Genomic DNA, 25,004 nt, shown 5'->3' with positions numbered 1-25,004 from the left:
AGCAATGGCTATGCGTTAGAGAGAGGGAGCAATAGAAACACTTTAGAGGAGAGAATGTCATCACTGAGGGGAAACAGATGAGGACACTGATTATAACAGTAGAACATTATTAACTTGAAAATCCACAATTGTACATTATCTAAGATCCAAAAGTTTACATGTTTTTATTACTCTAGATCAAAATTAGGATCTTGCTCTTTTTGGGCAAGAGATCTACAATTAAACTGTAATAACATACTATTGAAATCTAAAATGATTTCAAAATAAGGTGTGACAAAACCTATGGACAATTTTGCATCATGAAATTGTCTCCTGTTCAGCCTTAATAAAATGATTACAATAAATTTCGTTACTTTTATGTAATGGGTTTAGGCCACATAGACAATGAAATTTAATTGTGTATATAGACATGGTCTCAGTCTCAAGTTATCTCACTATGTCTATGCATATGTACCTAAATCTTAAAACACTGAAACTTGAAATCATTTGATCATTGCCCTGCCTCATATTCATTTGTACATAAACCTCTTCTAGTCCCAAGCATTTTAGATAGCTAGCAGTTATCAGAAGTGTTAAAACTAAGATTCTAACCTTGATAATCTCAATGTTGTTAAGCCATCTTTTCATGTGAGCACACAAACAAAATCTTAGCTCGGTATAAAAGTCATCTCAGAATTCCAGAATATACATAGGCACCAAGAAACCAAGCCATGCCAAACCAGTTTATGGTACTGACTAGATAAAACAAAATGAAACAAAACAAAGGAAACCCCAAAGCCCAAAGCCTGCATTGCTCTTAGGAATGCTGGGAGATAGTGCTTGAATAGCAGGCAGAAGCTATGTTCTGTACGGTAGGCCTGTTTGACAAGAAAGAGACTTCTATCACGAGAAAATTGTAAAGGTATTCACATCCTGTAACTGCACAGGTTCTTATCTCTTTACCCAGTCCCCTGTTCAATTCAGGATTAAAATAAAAATCTGCAGAATCAAAACTCTGGAGGTATTTTTGTTTGTTTACATGGGGATATTTTCCTGCCCTTTTATTAAGAACAGCATCTTTAAGATTTAGTTTTTGATGTTAAGAAGACAATTTGTTTGTAAGTAATCATCCATCCTACATACCAGTCCAACTCATTCCCTGCTCAACATGGAATAAACAGAATGGCTTGTGATTAATTGGTATGTTCTCCAGTTTTTATCAGGCCAAGGAAAAGTTTAAAAAAGAACTGAAGATTGAAGGATTTCTGTACAGTGATTTATCTGTACTAGCTTCTGATATACCATATTTCCCACCAGAGGAAGAGGAGGAGAACTTGGAAGATGGGATTCACCTGGTGGTCTGTGTCCACGGCCTAGATGGTAAGGTCTAAAGAAGTTTACTTCTCAGGTTACTCGTCTACATTCAGTTTAGTTTTCTGAAGTAATTTAGACAGGCATTGAGTCTAAAAGCAACTAAGTATGAAAAAATGATCATCTAGGGAAAGAACATGACACAAGAATATATATGCACAATGTCTGTATATTATGTATCAGAATTATTAGTTCATAAATTAAATCAGTGATGAGGATTTTATTGATAGAGTGAACTAAAAATTGTATATTTATTGGAATGAATGTGGAGTAAATGAATGAAGAGATGGATACATTGCAATGAATATTTCAGTGGAATGCAAGAATTGGTGGCGTTTGTGAGTCGATAGAGTGGTTCTAGAAGGAGAAATGGAGAGGAAGGAATAGAGAATGCATTTTGAGCCTCCTGGGGTTAGTGTTTGCAACTACTTGGCTATTGTTTTCATCTCTCACTTATGTGTCTTCTTTTGTTTACTAAGACATTACCATGATCTACCATTTGCAGAGATAAAAATGACCTTTTCAGTCATCTGCCCAATGTCACTGAAGAGTGATTCCCACCTATTATTTTGAAAACCCTAAATTTTTTTTGCAAGTCAGAAATCTTGGGATCCAGAAAAAGGCTCAATGGTTAAGAACAGTTGGTACTCTTCCAGAGGACCTGAGTTTGCTTTTCAGTGTCTGCGATGAGTAAATGAGTTGCAGACAACAGCCTGTAACTCCAGCATCAAAATAATCGAATGCCCTTTTCTGTTCTATGAGACTACTTGGATACCTGTGGAAATCACTCTCATAGACATACATATAAATAACAATAAAAAATAAATCCTGAAAGCAAGAATTCTGGTTAGGCCATAGGCCTTTGGTGTTTCTTTTTCTTTCTTTCTTTCCTTTTTTTTTTACCTCTTGCATATTGAAACAGAGTTGTACAAGAGAGGTAGAGATGATTTACTTGTATTGTACTAAATGATAGAGCTGGGATGCCCATGACAGCATCGTCCAGGCCACAGGTCAATAGAAATAGCAAGGAATAACAAAGAGACCTTTCATAATTTTACTTCAGTAGTTTATGGTACTTGTGTATAACCTTTTCAGAATCTTGTAGGACTTATTGTTTAAATCTGTTCAATAGCATATTTATATCAAGAACTGAATATACTGAAATAAGTTATGAATATTTATATTGGCTCTCTGTTGTGCCAAAAGTCTAAAACTTATCTTCTTATGAATGTTCTCAGTCTAATACATTATTAAATAAAATTATTTTAGAAAAGTTTCAGGTTCGGCAACTTCTTTTATTCTTAGTGTCTTGAGAAGGATATATTCTTTCCAAATGCTTCATGTTAAATGTAAACATCACCAACTTTTTAAATGACCACTATCAAAATGTCTTTAGGGAAATTTAGGCCACAATGTGAGTGAATCCAATGAGCATATATTTATTGACAAAAAAGGAGTAGTGAAATTTAACTTCCTAAAATATGCATCTCTCCAAAAAAGGATGGCCTGGAGCCTATAGGTTTGATTATGTGCTTTAAGGATTATGTGTCCCGGGCTAGCATCTGGGAATATTCACATAAGGTTGGTCTCAAATCTTTAGCTCTTCCAAATTTTATGTGAGTCTTTTATACACCTTTGAATCATTTGGAAAATGTATAAGGAAGGATATAAAATTAGTTGTAATTTCACTTATGATATATAAATTCTCTGAAACCATAACCTATAGGGAAAGCATGGAAAAAACACACTACCAAAATATCAAATAGGTTGCAACTCCTTTTTAACTCTACCGGGATCCAGGAGAGAACTAAGCCACACATTAATACAGATACAATGGATCCCCATGGCCTATGTGAACCGTATGCCTAACTTATTGTGCTATGTCAAATTCACTTTTTGTGTGACTTTTTATGTCAACAACGTGTCCCATATGCTGTTTGTGCCTCTCATCCTAGAACCTTCCTTGGCCTTCAATGGTATGCGTGGACATTTGCAAACTTACAAAATCATTATCTCTTGGCCCATGGGTCATTCTACCTCTATTTAGCCAACTGAAATGTAGTTGACTATTCATCTTTTCCTACTTACCTATAAGTGATAGCCAAACAATTTAAGAGGGGACTGGTACACTATGCCATTAGGTAGCTTCTTTTGAAAAACTAGTGAGAGAATAGTTTTCTGGCGAAGAAAGGTAGGTCACAGAATAATTCCACTTAAGAAGGACCATTTAAAAGAGTACAACTGTCTATGTACATGGATTGTGACAGTGAGAGAAGATGTGGAGTTACTCCAGTTATTTTTGTTATCTGCTTAAAACTAAAAGGAAAATCCAATTGTAACCTAAGAAAGGGAAAGAAATCCCTTGTGACTTATTTTGATTAATTTATATGACTGGCATTATCTATCATTTTCAGGAAACAGTGCTGACCTCCGGCTAGTGAAGACATTCATAGAACTGGGGCTCCCTGGGGGAAAACTGGACTTCTTAATGTCTGAAAAGAATCAGGTATGAGACAGAAATGTTGGGTTGAAAGAATATTGGATTTGAAGGATCTGCTTAAAGGTGCCAAGACACATGAGTGAAGGGGCCCCATGAAGAAGACTATCCAAGTGCTTGGGTGGTTTGAAGGGGGAAAATATACTTAATGTGTTACTTTGGAAGTTTGAGGAAGAAATATGAAATGGACAGAAATTGATATGTATCCACTGACTGGAAGCTTCTGGCTTCATTGAGTATTGCAAGTATGGCTGCTTAGAGTATCAACTATGTGGGCATCTGTGTAGTTACACTGGAAGTTTTGTCACATGCCACTAAGGAGCCAGATTATGATTGCTTTACAAACTGACATAGTAGACTGAGGCTGTGACTCTAAAGTAGTGTTAAGTATCAAAGAGAGATTAGTGAATCTATGAGCAAGAGATAGGGATGGGAAGAGAGTGAGACAAATGAGGCATAAACATACTTCGGAAGAATGCATTTATTAATAATCATAATAGATGTCTCATGATTAACAAAAATTGTAGTTATACAGAGAACCATCAGAACCCAAGAAAGCATTTGTTGCCAAGTCTAATAAATAGCCTTAGTTCAATCCCTGAGGTCCAGTATACTAGAAAGGAAGGACCACCTCTCCCAACTTGTTCATTGACCTTCATGCACATATAAATTAATGTTCAAGAGCTGAAAAGACCTAGCTCATCCATCAACTGCTAATGTCTACTTTTGGCATGCTCATGTTTTAGGCCTGTGACAGGCAGTAAAATGGGGGGGGAAAGTTAGGATAACCATCATTCAAGGGCCTTTTGTTTTCAGTATAACAGTTGTAGTTTCCCCACTCCACCTTCAAAGAAGTTCAACTGCTAACTACTACCACTAGCTCTTTACAGCATGGGTCATGAAGCCCAGGAACTCTGCAGAGAATCTTCCTCTGACCCAAAGAGCAGGATGTCATACAAAATTTTAGAACATTTATGTGGCCATGTCTTGAGGTAGATGGCCAGATCATTCAGAGAAGTGGGAAGAATTGATGAGAAGTTTCCTTGAACTTGTGTTGGATTTATCTTAGTGAAGTTGACTTCTCAGGGAAGATGAAAGTCGTTAATAGCAGAAGTCCTGCCAGGAATCTAGCCTTTTTGGATGAATATCCCTCCATGTACTCTGTGTTGTATCCTAGGACATCTGGATTCCTCTAGGGTTTTGCAAGCTTGTTTGAACCAGGTGTCTGGGCAAGTCACTAAAGTGGAGGGACTCTTCTCAGTACTAATTAAATCCTCTTGTGCTATTTCACTGAAAGTCTTTCAAAGAACTCAAAATGCAATGGTCCTTTCAAAGCACCCTGACTGTGGAGCTCCTGGGATGCTTTTGTACCTTACTGTGGTTTTCAGAGAATTTTTCATCATAGTGAGTACAAGCTTCACTATCATACAATTGTCAAATAATGAATATGCTAGCCAGTAATTTCAAAGAGGCTCTTTGAGACTAGAAGGTCTTGATAATTGCAGCACCAGTGTTAGGTGTGCTAATGTTTCCAAGAGTCTTTCAAAGATGATGAGACATGTTGCATTCTCCACTTTTAAGGAGATACAGATTCAGGCTGTGGAAGCCACAGAGCCTCAGGAGAATCAAATCTGCAGATAGGATCCTATTTCATGAAGTCTAGCAGAAGCACTACTGTTTTGTGTCCCTCTCATACTGCAAGCCTCAAATGACCATAGACTTGAGCCATCTATCCCTTTGTAGCTCCTTCCTCGGGTAGACTTAATTCTTCACCACCAAAATGAGTTTTTGTCTGGAAGCTCAGGTATCCCAGGATGCTGTTGCTCCTGCTCTGTTTATGAGGGATAATTTTGCTTGTAGATATTGAACATAAATAAGCATCTATGTCATTCCCAATCACATGCCTAAAATATAGTTATGTAGACCAATCTGTTGTGTCTTCAAGGACTTAGACATGTGTGGAATTTCTCCCTCATCTATCATTTCACCATCCTCATAAGACATGAATGGCTTTCAAATCTTTCCCAAAGCTGACGTCTGGGCATTAACTTGTGTAATAACCTGAAAGCTGTGAAAAAGCAGGAGCTTTAAAATCTACCCATTTTTCTTTCTATTACTGTGATAAACCCATGACCAAAATGTGATTTGTGGAGGAAATGGTTTATTTCATTTAGATTTTCACATCACCGTCCATCACTGAGGGAAATGGGGTTGGAAACACAAAGCAGGAAATTAAAAGAAGGACCTGAATCAGAAGTCTTAGAAGAACAGTGCTTTGCATATATTGGATATTAACCATCTAAAGGATGTAGGATTGGTAAAGATCTTTTCCCAATCTGTTGCTTGCCGTTTTGTCCTAATGATAGTGTTCTTTGCCCTACAGAAGGTTTGCAATATTATGGGGTCCCATTTGTTGATTCTTGATCTTAGAACATAAGCCATTGTTTTCTATTCAGTCCAAATTTCCCCAGTGCCCATGTGTTCGAGGTTCTATCCCACTTTTAATTATATTAGTTTCAGTGTATCTGGATTTGTGTGGAGGTCCTTGGTCCACTTGGACTTGAGCTTTGTACAAGGTGATAAGAATGGATCGATTTGCATTCTTCTACATGCTAACTGCCAGTTGTACCAGCACTATTTATTGCAAATGCTGTCTTTTTGCCATTGGATGGCTTTAGCTCATTTGTCAAAGATCAAGTGACCAGAGGTGTGTAGTTTCATTTCTGTCTTTAATTCTATTCCATTGACCTACCTGCCTGTCTCTGTACCAATACCATACAGTTTTTTTAATCACTATTGCTCTATAATACAGCTTGAGGTCAAGCATATCTTGGTGTGAATCCTGGCTCTTGCACAGTGAGAAAGTGGTCTTTTCTTGCAAGGCCTGCTTTCTCCTATGGGAAGTAATGCCAGCAGACAGTGAGCTCAAGTTGTGACAGCAGGCACCACATACCAAAAACATATACTCAGATCTTCCACTGCATTCCCTAACTAAAGACTTTTATTTTAACTTAGCATACAGCCAGTTTCTTCATTAGAACCCCAGTGGATCTTTCTTGAAGTTGCATCTCAAACTATAACACCTACAAGAGGCTTACACACCTTTTCAGAAAACATCATGCTGTTTAATGAACCGTGTTTTCATGTAGAATTCATAACTTCTCTCAATACCTTCTCCCCTTTCTTCTTCCAGATGGACACATTTGCAGATTTTGATACCATGACAGATCGATTGTTGGATGAGATTATTCAACACATCCAGTTGTACAACCTCTCCATATCCAGAATTAGGTAAAAGGAAACCACAGGTAGCTAATGCTGAAGGAAGATGGGTGACCTATGTTTGAGTGTTTGTCATATCTGAACCTTAAGAGACTCCTGTAAGCCACTGTGGTAACTCAGCCTTTGGCCCTTAAACAATCTGGTTCCTTTCAGGCAGGAGCAAATGTGTACCGTGTCTGGTTTATCACCTGTATATCTCTCATAGTATGGGTGATAAAACTAAGTATGATGCTACTCCTCACTATGAGTCTTGGAATTAATTTAACAGTCTCTAGGTTTGATTTCATGTTGAAATTCTCACAAGTTTAGGCTTTGCCATGTACTGAGTGTATAACTTTTTGAAAGCCTTTCAAATCTTTGAAACTGTACTTTGTCACATCTTAATTGGATTGTCAGGAAATAGACATACTAGAATCCTAAATGACTCTCCTGTCCAATCAGAGAGTTTCAGCCAGTGCCAATTCTATCGTTACAATATGAAATAAACATTGGTAACTCAGGATAAAAGAAGCAGCTTGCACCTTTTTTTAATATATGCATCCACATAGGACTAGGTATCAGTTATTCTTTTTAGTCTTTAGAGTAGGATATAATATATTTATTCCCCAAATAAGAAGTCTCTTTTTAGAGGTTTGTTTGGAATAATGGAACATAGTCCGGGCACCCAATTGTATAGGCTAACACCTGTATCTTTACTTTGCTGGTTTTATACTTATTAAGGATTGAGGTGAGGCAGCACACCTGTCACATTATAGAGTTTTGATAAGTGATTAATTGAAATCTGAATGGCATATTGAATTTATGGATCTGAAAGGAGCAGGAAGTTTGAATAGTGCATGTCAGAGGATAGCTAGTCCTGGTGAGTGGGAACAGGCAGCTCAGTACATGTGCAGAGAAATGAGGGGATGGGTGGTGTGAAGCAGTTGTTAGAGCTGAAATTAATATCCCCCTAGGAAAGTGTTAGGGACTGGGATTTTAGTTTGCAAATGAGCAGAAGATCATACTATTTAGATATATGGACTTGAGTTAGGATACCATGCTATCCCCAGATGGGGTGAGAGGAGGCCTGGGGATCAGAGATAGGGGCACTGCTCTACTAATAGAGATCTGAGGTAAACACAACAATTCTCCCACACCTCCCTATACTGGCATATAGTTCCTATTCCCATGCACCAGGGGAAATTGAATCCATAGTCATCTGTCATTGTGTGTTGGGTTAGGGCTTCTGTACAGAGGCAGGGTAGGGTAGTAAGACCTCGCTGTTTCTCATCCCAACCCATACCTGAGCAGCAGTCCTCTGCTGTCATTGACATGTCTCATTCCTGCTTCTAAACAGCTTCATCGGCCATTCTCTTGGCAACATTATCATCAGATCGGTCCTCACAAGGCCCCGGTTCCGGTATTACCTCAACAAACTCCACACATTCCTGTCATTGTCTGGGCCTCACCTGGGGACTCTATACAACAACAGCACCCTGGTTAGTACTGGTAAGTCTTTTCTTGCCCTCATTACTCTCCAAAATTTATCAGAGGCATTATGAACTTGGAACTGGAAATGAAAGCTATTGATAGAATGTTATAACTCTCACAAATGGAGGATGGGGATGGAGATTTGGTATGAAAACATGGTAATATACACAACGGAGTTTTTATTCAACTACAAAGGAAAATGAATTTATGAAATTTGCAAATATAAATAGACAGAACTGAAAAATAGCATGTTAAGCTAATATTCAAGGCCAGACACATACTCTATGTTTGCTCTCACATGTGCAGCCAATTTTCTAATTGTTAAATTTGACTAAGACCTCTTACCCTGTAATATTCATTTTCTCTGCAATCATGACTATGTATATGCTTTCCAGAGTGTATATTATATGCATGCATATAAACATAGTATATATGTTTTGTATATATGTGTAAACATGCATGGAATATATGTATGTATTCATATTTATATTTCATTATCTATTGCTGATTGCTTCTATTACTCTCGCAGATACAAAAGTTATAAATACTTAAGTCTGTCATGTAAACTCCCATAGTTTGTTTTTAATATTTATTTATTTTATGTATGTGAATATACCATCACTGTCTTCACACATGCCAGAAGAAGGCATCTGATCCCATTACAGATTGTTGTGAGTCACCATTTGATTGTTGGGAATTGAACTCAGGACCTCTGGAAGAGCAGTCAGTGCTTTTAACTGCTGTGCCCTCTCTCCAGTTCAACTCCCATAGTTTTTACATGTGACCTAGACAAACCTTTTTCATACTTTATATCATCTCCAGGCTGATTTTACTTCCTAATAAATTACAAATGTCATACAAGAAATCAAAACACAATGCTATCTATGGGTAATGTCTAGAAAAAAACCCTGCCATGTTCAGTGGATACAATTATTTTTAAAAAATGCTTTTAATCAGTGATGTGTTGAGCCTTCAGATGAGGAACTTACCTGCTCAGAGATCTGGATCATATGAGTGTGCAAATGCTGCATGCATTTATGGTTGTGTAAGTGGGTGAATGCATGTCTAGGATTCAAAAGGCAAACTACAAGACAAACTCACTAACCCTTATTCTGGGTCATATTCAGTTGAATGAAATTCTATACTGCTTGCTTGTCCTCTCTTTTGAGGCTCTCACCACTTCAACTGTATTGTAAGGGAGGTTGGAAGTACAGAGGGAAAAGAAGCAAGCCTAAGGATGTATCTTAGGGTACAATGCTTGCCTAATAATCACAAGACCCTGGGTTTGACGCCCCTCCCCCTAGTACCACAGAAAGGAAGAAGGAACAAATATGTAAAGAGAAGGAAGAGGAGGAGGAAGGAGAGGAGGAAGAGGAGAAAGGGACAGGAATCAGAAGGAGGAAGAAAGAGGCTTGATGTATTTTGGAACATGAGCAGGTTTTCTAAGGCAGTTGAAGGTAGGAAGATTTTCTGCATAGAATGTCTGATGTATGTAATGGTTGATTTAGACAGCAGCCCTATAGAAACTCTCAGGGATAGAACCACAGCACTCCACAGTGTAAGGTGGATACAGTGCCTGATGAGAGCCTGATGATGATTGATCTTACACAGTGCAGCAAGATGCTAGAAAAATATGCACTACACTGACAGTACTTGGTGATCTACAGCAATGGTTAGTATGTTAAACTATATTTCTTTTAATGTAAGGTTTTCTTTGATTATTTGAAAATTTTATACATACATATATTGTATTTTGATCCTATTCACCTCCTACTCGAGATCCACCCTGTCACATCTTAAAGAGTGGGAGGAAAGTATTTCTTAACTATAACTCTGACAGAGGATTGGTATCTTGAATGTATAAAGACCCAAAAGCACTGAACACCAAGAAACTAAACAACCCAATTTAAAAGTAAAGACAGGCTTTAGAACTGAACAAAGAGTTCTCAAAAGATGAGTCAGGTCTATATAGTTACTGATTAGCCAGGTCCATTCTGTGGCATTGGGGTCCATCTGTAATGAATGCTCTCTCTCCCCTTTATTTCTTCCGTCCTCCCCGTAATTCCCACCTACTCTGGAACTTTCTTCCAGATGTGATTCATATTCATGTTCATTCTCTCAAGTATCTTAAAGATGATCCATGTGCTCATGGCATATCCATACTTTGGATACTTTTGGTTCTTTTATATGTAATGAATATAAAGTCTTCTTGGCACAAACCCCAAACCATCTTTGAGCAAAGATAAATTAATTTAGCCACTCCACCTCATAATTGTAAGCTTAAAATATAAAAGGTTTTAAAAATATATATTATCCAACTCATCCAACCAAGAATACCTAAAGTAATTCCATGTGGTTCATATAATTTCTTTTTATACAATATTTTATACAGTATATTTGTATAATATAATTAATATAATATAAATTATTATATATTATACTATATATTATATATTATGTCATATGTTACATACAATAAACATTTTATGTCTTTTATTATATTATATTATTGATTATGTTATATTTCATAATTTATTAATATATTCTTAATATATAACTTATGATTTATATAATTTATGTTTTGTCATGTTATATTTCATATATAAATTAGATATAATCTATAATTATTTCTAATTATAAATATATTAATATTATAAATATATTAATATAAATATTACATGATTATACTTATTATAAAATATATAAAATTATATTGTAAATATTAATATATCATACACAAAAATATAATATACACTATAGATATCATATGGTCTTCATGTTTTTATGGCATTCATTCTGTGGCTGTTGATAGATAGTATACCCTTGTAAGCATCTGCTTAAGCATTGCATGGACTCAGTAAGAAATATCTGTTTTAGTTTTCCAGTCTGTGGATGTCTTTTGGGTATTATTTCCTTTGACTTCCTTTTTTGAAGCAGCCCAAATATAACACAGAGTGCCTGGTTTCATGAACTAAGAAGCCTATTGCTATATCATTTTTCAGGGCAATTTTATACTTCTGTTACCAACACTAAGAATGTAAATTTGGGGACTGGGGACACTAATCAGTAGATAAAAACCTTGGCTGCACAAGTATAAGGATGTGGATTCAAGCCTCTAGAAATCTCAAAGACAGCTGTGCTCAATGCTCTCGGGAGAGGATATGGAGCTGGGAAGGTTTCTAGGGCTTGCTGCCCTCAGCTTTCCTCAGTGTTCAATGAGATAAGTATGCTAGGTCAGATATCTGATATTCATTAGATGTCTGATATTCCTGACTATGTGCACACTCAACTGTAACACCTACACAACCCCAATTAAAACAAACTTCACAAGTTTAACTCTTAATTTTCTGATAAAATTTCAATTGCTCTCTGTATTTAAAGCTAGCTGAAAAATATCTTCTCTGGCTTTGTTTTGCCTTGTTTTTTAAGTCTTTATTTCTCTTTTCCTAGGCTTGTGGCTCATGCAGAAACTGAAGAAATCGGGTTCCCTTTTGCAGCTGACCTTCAGGGATAACGCTGATCTGCGCAAATGTTTCCTCTACCAACTTAGCCAGAAAACAGGTGTGTGACTTGCTTGGCACCTAAAGTTGAGACTTGAAAACAGAATAGCCCTGATGCTGTGTTCATTCGCTCCTGTGAGACATAGTGAGACTGTCTAGCAGTGTCTCTTCAACCTGCTGAGGGGCCAGCATGTCATCATGTCTCAACCATATCCTGTGTAGCACAGGGGCCACAGTGTTTGTAAGCAGTGTCCAGAAGCTGTGGCTTCTATTTCCTGTCAGTCATAGACTGTACTATGTTGGCTGGCCCAGTACTGTGTTTCCCCCTCAGCTGTGTCGATCCATCCTCTAAAAGAGTAGAGCAGTGTGTGTGTTTCCCCATGAACACATTGTATCCTCCCTTTACATTTTCTCTCACCTGTGATGATAATGAAGAGTAGTGAGAAAACTCAGCCTAGATCACAGAGACCACGTCAGATGAAAGCATCAATTGTGGACTGGAGCAGTAAATAATAAAAAAGAAACTACCATCCCATGCTAGAGCTGGCTCTGGTGGACCACATGGCATCTGTGGGGTATCTTCATCTCAATCAGCAAAGCGTCTCAACCACTAACTCCCAATCTCTGTCCCACCCTGCCCCGCTGCCCCGAGCTACTCTCTGAGCCCAGCAGCAGCCGCCCTCTTGCAACTCTCTTGCTGCAGACTCTGCACACATTCCCAGCATCCACCCCATGTGATTATAGTCATAGCTCCCAGTAACTTGTTAAATTTAAAATTCAATAAGCTAGTAATTTAGCAATCAGATTTATGTCTTAAATTCTCACTCCACAGAGCATCCACACAATAAACCCACAACCAATTGATAATGATATAAACTGCCCACCTAGATGAGACAAATTGTTCTATTAAAATCCATTCCTTATAAAATATTCATAACTACCTGTGGTCCTTTGAGGCCACACAGAACTGGGTCGTACTTCTCCTCTATCTTGGTTCTCCTCCTCTTTTCCCTCTCCCACACCTTACAAAAACTCTGTCCCGCCTTACTTTTTCACTACCCAATCACAGGCCTTGTCTTCTGCCTGCCCCTCACCTGCATATAGACTTCAACTACGTATGTTACTCTCATATAGGGAGAAGTTTATTGATTTTTGATTTTAACCAGTATTGGGAGTTGTGACTATAACTGCAGGCGGTGGATGCTGAGAATGTGAGCAGAGTCTACAGCAAGAGCATTGCAAGAGAGCAGCTGCTGCTGGGCTCAGAGTAGCCAGCGGCAGTGTGGGATGGAGATTGGGAGTTTAGCAGTTGAAATCTTTTGCTGATTGAGATGAAAATGCCTCACAGATGCCATGTGGCCCACTGGAGCCACCACTAGCCTGGGATGGTGTATCTTTTATTAATATTACTGCAACAATGTACCAGTTGTTCATATCTGGGAAGGGAGCAGAGTCACCAACTGATTGACCTACGAAGTGCTGCTGCTGGAGCAAGCCTGCCCGGATAAATCAAATAAGTGCATATTGATACCCCTGGATGCAATTCATTTGCAAACTCAAGGCTGTATTTTTGTACTTCTGTCTCCCCATGCCAAGAGGACATATTCAGTTTAACCCTGTGGAAAAAAAGAGAGGTGGTACTGGGCATACAAATGGGGTGCGTTGCAATGATGTCAACAAAGAGGTCTCAGCTTGTTTGAGCCATGGGGAGGTGAAGAGTTCGAGTGCTGTAACAATGCTATACTGAAGTTGATTACGGAGTTATCTCAATCCTTCCTGTGCCCATATCAGTCAGCCATTGCCCTGAATTCTGCCCCAGTGTGTGACGCTGTGCTGTGATCTTGGATATGGAAGTGGGAAACTACAGAGAGAGGCTTAGTCAAGAGCTGTCAGCCAATATCTTGTTCAGCTAAGGGTCTGGTAGGAAGAGCTAAGTTAGGAGGCTAAGTAAGTGTAGGACAAGAAGGGGAGCTCCATCTGGAGGCAAGGGCTGAGTGCAGTGTGCTATGCTCTGTTCTCAGATTTCATGATGAATACTGAAGGCTGCATCACTGTGCCGAGCTGACATTTGGGCTGGAAAATCTTGTATTCTCCCTGTAGGGAACAATGTAGGAAGGCAATGCTGGAGGAAACAAAGCTGGAGGAAGCAAGGCTGGAGGAAGGGAGGCTGGAGGAGGCAAGGCAGGAAGCAGGCAAGGGAACTGGAGGCTGCTTTGCTACTGCACATGACAGTAAAAATAGTGCACCAGGAAGAAGGAAAAACTAAAAGAAAATTCTTTCCCATGAGCTTTATAATTTCCTAGTCCATGGAGGCATGTTTCACTCTCATTGCTAGCCACCCTTCTGTTCTTTCCTCCATGTCCACAGTGAAATTCACATGAGCCTCCTTGGCTTCTACTACTCTTGAGGTCAAACCACATCCAATCCACAAAAGCCCTAATACACGGAGTTCCTTTCTCAGCTTCCCACAGGTGCCTGATATGCCACTTTCCAAACAGTCTGTGATGGCACTCAGATCAACAGCCCTGAGCAAAGGCACAACACTCTGTGGGGTATCTCTTCCTGCGGCTCTCTGGGAAAGACCTCAAAATGTATACAATTGAGAGACTTTATCAGTGGAAAGGGCCAGGATAGAAAGTGTTCACTTTCCTTCTTGTTACAGGGCTGCAGTATTTTAAAAACGTCGTTCTGGTTGCTTCTCCTCAAGACCGCTATGTGCCATTTCATTCAGCCAGGATCGAAATGTGTAAAACTGCCCTTAAGGACAGACACACAGGTAAGTTACGGTTCCTCTTGAAAGGGACTTTCTACTTTTGAAAGTGAAAGTACATTTATGAATTCCTGAGTACATTTACAGGTGGGTTCTAGCTTGGGTTAGCACATTGCTGCACTGATTTTAGAATAGAATGATGGTATGTGTATGCCTGGGTACACACATAAATACATACATACATACATACATACATACATACATACATACACACACACACACACACACACACAAACACACACACCTGTTAACAGTACAGATTATTTACTTCATGTGATGTGAGCAGCCATTAGCTTGTCAGGTGCCTGGAAATGGTATGTTCTGTTTGTGTGTTGTCCATGAAAAATACAAAGAATACAGACTTGGAAGATGAACTCTACCCTCTGCACCCTCTGTGCCCTCTTTGCTCCCTTCAGGCTTGTTTTTCAGGTAGAGCACCAGAGAAGCAGGAGAGCTGGGAGTAAAGAACAATGGATAAAGGATGTAAATAGTATGTAATGCATTCAGGTGTCATGGGAGGGAAATGAGGCAAGGAGGTGGAGTCTATTCAGGTTCCATGGAGATATCAACTAACTAGGGTATCTAGTGTCCCAAGCAACCAGGACCAGGAGATGGGCTAACATTCCATGTTTCCTTTCCTTGATTAGTTTATACGTATACTTTGCTGTATCAAAGCAAGTGAGGTTTTTGTTGTTGTTGCTGTTGTTGTTATATTTTTTGTTTGTTTTAGTCTGTCAAAGGTCTAGATACTCATGTAAACATTCAAAGTTTCTATTGAAACTAATGAAAAACTAAAGGAACACGGATGGAAATATACCTAACAATTTAGTGCCGAAAATAGGACTGTGGATTTTACATTCTAGTAGTGGTCTAGAAAGTAGCCTAAGCATGTCACTGAAAGTTGTTTTGTTTTTTTTTAATGCTGTTTGCTTGTTTGCTTTTAAAGACAGAGTCTGACTATGTGGCCCTGGATGGCCTGAAGTCATTTTGTAGACAAGACTGGCCTTGGACGCATAGATCTTCCTGCCTCTCCTACCATATATAGCAAGAAAATTATTCTGAAAATAGAAAGCTATTAAAAATAAACCTTTCCAAAAAGTTGGAGAGATAGCTAAGTGATTAAGAACATGTACTGCTCTTGCAGAGGACGAGTTCTATCACAGTACATATATCAGGTAGCTACTGACTACCTGTAATTCTAGCTCTAAGCAATCCCAGTCCCCCTTCTGCCCTCAAAAAGGCACTCAAACACAGATGTCATGAACACACACACACACACACACACACACACACACATACACAGAGAGAGAGAGAGAGAGAGACAGACAGACAGACAGACAGACAGACAGACACAAAACATGAACAAATCATATATAAAAGTACCAATTCATAGAGTATTTGAAAAAAAATCAAACCTACTTTAGTCAACTATGATCATAACAATTCTTCCTCTACTCCCCCTTACCTCCTCTTCATTTTCTTCTGTTCTCTTTATAACCATGTGTCAACTGACAAGTGGTAGATTTCCAGGGCTTCAATGATGGTTTAGTGGCTAAAATGCTTATCGTAAAAGCCTGAATACCTAATGGTAGAAATATATGATAATGTCATAGCTTGTGGTTATCACCTTCATCACTGAGTCAAGAAGCCACTTTGGCCAGCAAGATTATCCCAGCAGGTAGTTCCTGAATGAATATAGTTCCTTGTGTTTCTTGTAACCCCAACCATAAAATTATTTTCATTGCTACTTCATAACTATAATTTTGCTAGTTACGAATTGTAATGTAAATATCAGATATGGAGATGGTCTTAGATGACCCTCGACACAGGGTCTTTCAATCCTCCCACCAAGGTCATATGACACACAGATTGAGAAGGAGTTCTGTACCACATAACTTTGCCATGAAGATGCTTCAGAAAGAAAGCAGATGGGGGAGATGTGCACTGTAGACTCTGGTGTGTGCATTGTTCGTTTCTCAATGATTTCTGTTACAGTGTGCCTCTATGTCCCTACTATCTAAAGCAAATCTGCAATTGAGTCACTTTTTACATGGAAGCGCCATCAACTGAGACCTTTAATTTTTAAAAATAAAGCTACTCAATAGCAACAAAACTGCACTTGTCCCCTCCTTTCTGTCAGAACTGAAGGTAGTGAAATGATCTTTGGCTTGAACAACTGGTGATATTAGGAAATGTCTGGTTTCATAATTTATATACATATGCTTCCAGCCCTTCTGGTCTTCAGAAGCGTAAGATGAATCTCTCTTATTTCTTGAATCTTTTCCCTCTTAGTACCTTGTTTGAGAGAATGCATTCCTCTAGGAATCTTCTTTTTGCTGTAGCTTCTGACACCAGACCACTAGGTCATCACCCCCACACCCAGCCCACTAAAAAGGCATGCTAATCTTAACAATTGCAATCTCTCCATATCTTTGCATATTTGCATCCACTAGTGTGAGGTTGGAACCCAATCTATTATATGCTCTGCCTCCACACATGCAGAGTTGTTCTCTAGACTATACTGCTAAATTCCACTCTCATTTCCTTTGTTTCTCTCTCTCCAGGGCCAGTGTATGCAGAAATGATCAACAATCTCCTGGGCCCTCTGGTAGAAGCCAAGGACTGCACTCTGATCAGACACAATGTGTTTCATGCTCTACCGAACACTGCCAACACCCTGATTGGCCGCGCAGCTCACATAGCCGTGCTGGACTCAGAACTCTTCCTTGAGAAGTTTTTCTTGGTGGCAGGACTCAACTATTTCAAGTAGTAGTTTCCAGGGAGCAGCCTGGGTGACTGGCCAGAGCTGTTTAAGATCAGCTGAGTTCTTAGCTAGGCCATGCTTTTCCATACCTCTGTATTCCAGAGTGGAGTAGAAGGAAAGTGGAGGGTGTGGAGGGATGAAGCTGGGGTGGGACTGGACACTAGAGATGCTTGTATTTGAGACATTGGGGAAGCTGAACAAACAGTGTAAAAGATAACAAATGTTTTCTTGAATTTGTCTAGCTTCCTAGAGTCTCATTCAAGATGCTTCTAGGGACAATATAAGAAAATAAGAAACAGACACTTGCCATTGGTGAGCCCGGCTTTATCACTACTCTGGCTCAAGGGAATTGGTTCAACTTACCTAGAGTTTCCCAATTTGTCACTAGGTCATAGCTTTATCATGTGTTGATTCAATTAAGTGCACACAAACATTTCAGAACTCAGGTTAACTTCTGTGTGGAAGTGAGGCATCTTCTTGTAAATAGAACCCTTAATAGATCAAATGTACCATTTGTTCAAAAAATTATTCTATTCATGTTCTCATCCTCTCCGTATTTTCTAAAGAAAGGACAAAGGCAAATGGGATAAACCCACATCTTACCTTCTAGCAACAGTAGGTAAGAGTGACTTAGGGAAAAGAGAGCTAAAGGTAGGACTGTTGATGAATACAGGTTTGATATAAAAAGAAAGAGCTCTAGGGAGCATAGTGACCTAATTGCCCCATCTACTTCCTTAAACTTTTTCTATGCATAGTTCGGTCCATAAATTGATTTTTTGTTTTGTTTTGTTTTGTTTTGTTTTGTTTTTTTTATGCTTAAATTCCTTTCTGAAATGGGGAAGCCGGAGAGAAACTCTCCCTAGCAGAAAGTGGCAGTCAGATGAATGTATTCATGTATGAAACTCCTGCTGATGCACTTCCAAAGACATGCTGGATTAGCCTTGAATGCTAGAGCAAAAAAATCAAAATCATTAACATGGCCAGCTGCTGCTCCTCTCCTTGCAGGGAGAGAGGCATCCTAAGAGAGGCATGCTGGATAAAGAACCTCAGGGGAGCTCTCAGAAGGGTGCTGTTATCTTTCAATAGTGATGTCTTTATGCCTTAGGAAAATAAAGGGCTAGGAAAGACCACATTTGTAGAAACTAACAGAGAGCAGAGACAAAAGTAAAGGAGAATGGAAAACAAAAGCCAGACTAAAGACCTGATTTAAAGTGTTCTTGGTAAGTGACTGATGCAGAAGTTTTAAAAGATAACCAGGATATTTAAAATGGTCCCTAAGTCTATACACTTTGTAGTATAAAAGGCAAAAAGAGGAAAATTTAGCTGTCTAGAAGCAATGCATGAACCAGGTCAGCACAGATGATCATACTAGAGATAAAGCCCATAATTTTTGCAGAAGTATCCTTCACTGTATATAGAAACCCAGCTCACTGATCCCATGAGAAGAAAGCCATTTATGGGTGCATGTGGCAACCATAAATTCAGTAAATTCAGACCATGAGAAATGAGTTCAGACTAGCAGTTTGCAGGACAGTGAACTTGTGGGTGGTACTGAGAGGGATCTGACAGCTTTGACTCCCTACAGTGAGTTCAGAGTTTCTCCATGGATCATTTCTGCATTTCTTTATAACCGGTCTTACTGCATGTTCTCTTGAGATCCTGAGTCAGGGTTTGGCACAGACACTACCTACTCAGTCGCACTGACATGTTGGCATTGTTTCTTGGAGAAATTTTTTCCCTAGCCACACAACCCAGGATCTTGTGACTCAGACAAGTGCTGCCGCTTAGAGCAGCATGGTCATACTGTAGCAAATTCTTTTTTTGGCTATGTGTGGAGCCCTGCCTGTCTGGTCTCATATGCTTGTTCTGTGTTGTGTTTCTAACCCTCAGCAGCAGCGTTTTTCAACTCCTGGTCATTTGAAAGACCATATAGTATTTATGGAGCCAGAATGAATTTGATGATCATTGTCTTTTCCAATAATCAGATGCCATTTTTAACTTCAATATGCTGTCTGGACATAGTGAGAACTAAAGGCAATAACTGTCCAGCTGCATGGGACACCTCTTTTAGGTGTCCTGCTGTCTTTGTAAGCCCTATCTGGCTTCTGAGTATCCATTATCATCATGTTGAAAGTGTTCTCATGTATTGTAAATAAGAGTGTCAAGTATTGAGTGTCATGCCTCATTTGAAAAGGCTTTTTTATGTCTCTTTCTATTAAAGACTATATATAAATAATATATATCAATATACATAAAATAATATATGTATAATGTAAACATGGACATTCTATTATTGGTTATAAAAATGATAAACAAAATGCCTGCCAAGGTAATGATCCAATGTGTTTCCATCCTCAGTTCTCTTTTTGTGTTTTGTTTGTATGCTTAGTCGTTTCCCCAAACTAGTTAGAAATAAACATTACTAACCTTGAGCTTATTTGGGATTTGTTGCTCATGAACCAAATAAATTCAGAGAAAGAAATAGAAACCTAAAGCAGTCTGGAGAAATCTAACGACCTCAGTGACAGCAGAAATCAGGTGCAGTGTTGAGAACATGGGAAAGGATGAAAACAAAAACATGTCTTACAAACAGCTAAAATCCCATGACTTTGTGAGCTTCTACCTATGCTAGACAAAAGTCCACAGACAACATGTGAAGTTTGGCACTTGGGAACTCAAGAAGAACACACCTGTTTGTTTGTTTTTTTTTTTTATCTATTCAAGAATATCTATGCTAGAGCTCTGACCCGGGGAAGAGTGTTGTAGAATTTTCGCTTCCATTGTCTCTGTAAGAGCAAGCAGACAGCCTTAAAAGTGAGATATAAAGAGGGCCATTTGTCCACATACCCAGATATCAGTGTGCTCTCTCCCAGTGGCATTCCTCAACTAACTACATCTGTATGGGCATTGTCTCTGTGCTGAGAGGCATTGGTATGTCTGGCAGCTCATGGCTTAGCAAGCAAACAAACAAACAAACAAACAAACAAAAAAGTGAAAACTGAGGTTGGGGACCCTACAGATGCTGAAGAGCTATTATAAGTGCCCAGAGGCAGGACTCTTATCTATATCAGAAAATTGCCTCCTCTTAGGAATCCTTCCCCTGAGGATGTTTGAGTCTTACTATAAAGTCTGAACCAAGTATAGGTCTGGTGAAGGTCTGTTTGAGGCAATTTCTAACAAAGGGAAGAGAATAACTGAAGAAATCAAGGGATATGGAGGAATGTGTATAAAGGAGAACATGCACATTAAAGGGCAGATAGAGAATCTGAGCAATAGTGACAAAAGAAGGTGTGAGAATGTTCCATTCATGCAACATTTTATTCTTATGCCAGGAGGAAGTTGCCATTACCTCCAAGTCAGAAGGGAGGGACTCTACTAGGAAATGAGACGCCCAGGTAGCAAGCCTGCCCCTTTATGTTATCCTAACCCTCTCCTATGCCTGTTTTAGAGACCCTTGATTCTCCACCCCCTGCCATGGCCATGTTCTTTCTACCACTCATTACTGAACTTTTCCTTTGGAAGCACATAGCAGAAATATCTGCCGCATTTCATTTTCAGGATAAGACAAAACATGCAAGAGCTGCTTGAAAAAAATTATTCCGTCTTTTAATAATTCTTTAAGAATTTCATATACACATCCAATGAAATAAGACCATATCCCATCCCCAACCCCCCTTCACACTTATCTCAAATCATCCTGCTTTTCATCCCCTCCTAACCTCATTATGTAGTTAAGAGAAGTTCCCCTGTAGGCCTGGATGTACAGCCATCCATTGGAGCATGAGAAACCTTGGGTAGAAACACACTTAAAGGACAAGAGATCTCCCTTCCCTAAGAAGTTAGCAACTGCCAATAGCTCCTTGGTAAGGAGTGGGGGCCAAATATCAATTTCCCCATCTAAGTGGGAGCTTTGTTTGTCTTTATATTATGTAGGTCTTGTGGAAATGACCAAAATTGATGTGAATACATGAACATGATAACCATGTCATATCCCAAAGACACCATTTCACAACATTCTTCTTACTTCCCTGCTCTTATAGTCTTGTTTCCCTGTGTTTCTGCAATGCACATTAATCCTGCTCAGGGTGGAGTATTGATAAACATATTTCATTTTGATTGCGCACTCTAACCAGTTATGCATCTCTGCAATGAATGACTGCTGCCCAATGCGAAAGGAAACTTCTCTGACTAAAGTTGAGAACAGCCCCTGCCTGTGGGTAGACATAAACATTTAGAAGGCAAATTGAAAAATATGACCATTTAGTAAAATAAATATGTAGATTCTATCCTAGTGCCCATGACCTCTCCTGACATTGGCTTTTGCATTACTACAAACAAAATTCCTTTCTGTGGAGAAGATCTAGAATCCAGTCATGCTGTTTTCATGCAGTGTTGCATACACTATGTTCAAATTATATTGGTGGTAAAGTTAAGTATTTATTTAGCTATTTTGGAGTTGAGGCTTGAAAATTGAGCCTTCATTCTATTCTTTGGCTATGGTACTTTTAATACAGAGTCAATGGGAAAAGGCATAGTTAAAAAAATCAAAAGCAGACTACTCCTAAGTCATGAATGACCTTGTGAGATTCTATCATAACATCTTGTGTAAAACAACCACCTAACCAACAAATTAGATGGCATAGAAAATACTTTTCATTAGCAAAGGTGGTATCACAAATCTTTGTCAGTGAGAGAAGTTGGAGGATAATTGGATTGCTCCAATATTGGAAGATCGTCTATGTTGCTCCATCTCTCTGTCTCCAGGTTATCTTTTCTCCATACAATATCATTCCTGAAACCATGATGTCTATGCTTTCTGTCATTCACATCCAAGGCTAGCAGACATGAATTCATCCCTATAAGTCCTTTTACAAAGGGGCTTGGACCACCACTCAACTATTCACAGAGGAGATATCCCTCTGCATAATAAATCCAAGCCCCAATATATTACCAATTCACTTTATTTTCATAAACTTATAAATTCATCCATGCTTAAGATTTCTACCACATTAATATATTTCACTTATTTTGGGGCAAGCACCATATGTAATCTATTCATGAAAACCTGAGTCTCAACTCTTAGCTTGGAACAAAATAGGGAGGAAACAAAGGTAGTTTTATGGAATGTTTGGTTTGTAAAATATCATTTTTTGAAAGCCTATGCTTTTTCTTCAATTTTCAATCTCACTCAGAGCAACTGAAATTTATGTAGGAACAACTCAGTACTACATATGTTGAGGCCCTGTGCTTCTGGTTCTTCTGAATTCACTGGAACAGTGGCATCATGAGGCAATAAATTACAATAGTGTCATGTCATGAGAAGAGTCTATTATCTCACTTATGAAACAGGTTTTGAAAATTAATATTGAAAAGCAATTCCAAAATGAGACAAGAAAAATAAATCTGGAAGAGAAATTGCTAGGTCAGGATCTGCGGAAGCTTGGAAATATTTTGTAGCAATAAGGTTAATGGAGGGACAATTTTGTTGGAATCACAAATGTGCTCTATGATATAAAAGTGATTTATAGGATGACTTCAGGAACAGTCCCATGTCTTACACTTTAGGCTTAGGCATTTATCAGTTGAAATAGTCCATCTTGACCCCAAGTGCTTCTACCTTGCATATATGTAAGTTGTTAATTCAGTGTGTGATTGATTAGATTTTCAATAATTTTTCTACTCAGGGCATATCATCAGCCGTTACTAAAGGTTGAGGAAAGTTTGAAACTTTGACACATATCTGGAAAAAGAACTAAATCGAAGAGTATTTGGAGACTGAAATCTGTAAATGTCAGTCTGATTACTTTATACTGCTCCCAACTGCAGAGATATTTTTAAATGTCGTTTGGCTCAAGGCTACATTATTATATGTGGAAAACAATTTTTCTCATTTTCATACACCAAGAAAATTCAATAATAAGGTGCATAACCCCTCTCTCCCTCCCTCTCTCTGCATATGTGTGTGTGTGTGTGTGTGTGTACACACAGAAAAACTGCATTATTTTGCATCTAAAAATCATTGTTCATGAAGTCATAATCATTTTCAATGTCTTGCTAAAATGTCTATGACTTTTATCCATTATTTGCCCATAATTCACTCTCAAATATATTTCTCTTATAAACATCATTTATTTGATAGTTTCTTGACTCTTTGCTAAGTCTAGTTGGCTATAGAAAGTATTATATTAGAATGCTTCCTTTAATCTGGTGGGAGGGAAAGATGGCTACATGAGTATCCCAGGATAGACTGAACTAAGAGTGCTGGGGGGTGTGGATGAGAATATGGTCTAACATTGGACCATCCTCCTAATCTTGGGCTTTAAGTGGCCTATGTGGGTCTGGACGCAGATAACTGATAATCCAGGATATGTTACAGTGACGTCATCTCTGCCTCTTAGGTAGGATTGCAATGCTTCCTTGCATACAGCTAGCATTCCTTCCTCACTGTCAAGGTACAAGATTTTAAGAAGTCAAAGGTCCATGTTAAAATCCAGTCTGCCAAGGAGCTCTTCCTGCACAGAGGCATAATAGGTGGCTGCAATGTATAGCCTTTGAATGTTCTAAAGACTCTAAGGGATGCTTCTGCATTTTTCCACTTAGCAGATAAATATAGTTGTGCAAGCAAATAAGAGGCACATAATGGCTTGCACAAGCATGGCCTTGCTTAGATAAGAAATTGCCTTGGACTAATGTCCACTGATAACATAAGGCTACAAGATTGCTTATTTTAACTTTTATTTTATTTTTGCAAATATTGCCTACTTTCAGATGATGAAGAAAGGTAAGATATTTTGTCATGGTCTCAAAGAGGGGACTTGTAGGTATATCCTGATGTCACTGTGATTTCTAACTCATATTTACTCTGCTGAAAAAAATATATATACAGCAGTCAATCTCCAAACAACCTTGCAAATATCTGTGACACAAAAAATTTAACCATAACATAGTCATCTGTGCCAATAAGTTTCACTATTTTTCTACATTTGCTTCTTGGTTGGCATTTTGTGTAACATGTGATGTGTATAAATGACAAATAATAAACCCCTTTAATTCTTTTACCATAAGTTGTGTGCATGTGTGTATTAATATGATAACTACTCTTTGGGAGTATAGATGAACTTTGTGTGAGTCAGCATTCCAATAATGTAGTGCCATATTGGAAAGAGTGAGCTTAAAATGAGGAAAAGCGTTACTATGGTGTAGTTTCAGAAGTTTGAGTCTATGGCCTCCTTCCCTGACTGTTTTGAGACTGTGGTGCTATCACATGGTGGAGCAAAGCTGTTTACCACGTGATAGCAGAAAGAAGGGATAGCTGGCACTCTAATAATCACTTTAACTATTATATTGTTACTATTTTAAGATATAAAATTT

At 38.6% G+C, this 25,004-nt stretch overlaps 1 protein-coding gene across 6 annotated transcripts in view; it reads left to right on the top strand.

The window, feature by feature from the left end:
• Window positions 1-24,697, top strand: part of Fam135b (family with sequence similarity 135, member B) — a 268,886-nt gene extending 244,189 nt beyond the window's left edge. For 5 of the 6 annotated variants that reach the window (XM_008765601.4, NM_001427631.1, XM_039080216.2 and 2 more), the window contains 7 exons: window positions 1,193-1,359; window positions 3,765-3,856; window positions 7,041-7,138; window positions 8,466-8,617; window positions 12,050-12,160; window positions 14,762-14,875; window positions 17,434-24,697. In XM_008765601.4, coding sequence (XP_008763823.1) covers window positions 1,193-1,359; window positions 3,765-3,856; window positions 7,041-7,138; window positions 8,466-8,617; window positions 12,050-12,160; window positions 14,762-14,875; window positions 17,434-17,639 — 940 coding nt within the window. In that variant the 3' untranslated portion in view covers window positions 17,640-24,697. Of the gene's footprint in view, window positions 1-1,192; window positions 1,360-3,764; window positions 3,857-7,040; window positions 7,139-8,465; window positions 8,618-12,049; window positions 12,161-14,761; window positions 14,876-17,433 lie in introns of those variants that run through there. The other variant, XR_005487230.2, reaches the window with a different exon arrangement.
• The last annotated feature ends 307 nt before the right edge of the window (window positions 24,698-25,004 follow it).

The sequence above is a fragment of the Rattus norvegicus genome, chromosome 7 (assembly GCF_036323735.1).
Source record: "Rattus norvegicus strain BN/NHsdMcwi chromosome 7, GRCr8, whole genome shotgun sequence".
Classification (NCBI taxonomy): Eukaryota; Metazoa; Chordata; class Mammalia; order Rodentia; family Muridae; genus Rattus; species Rattus norvegicus.
The sequence above is the reverse complement of the archived record's forward strand: the minus strand, read 5'-3'. Positions and strand labels throughout refer to the sequence as shown.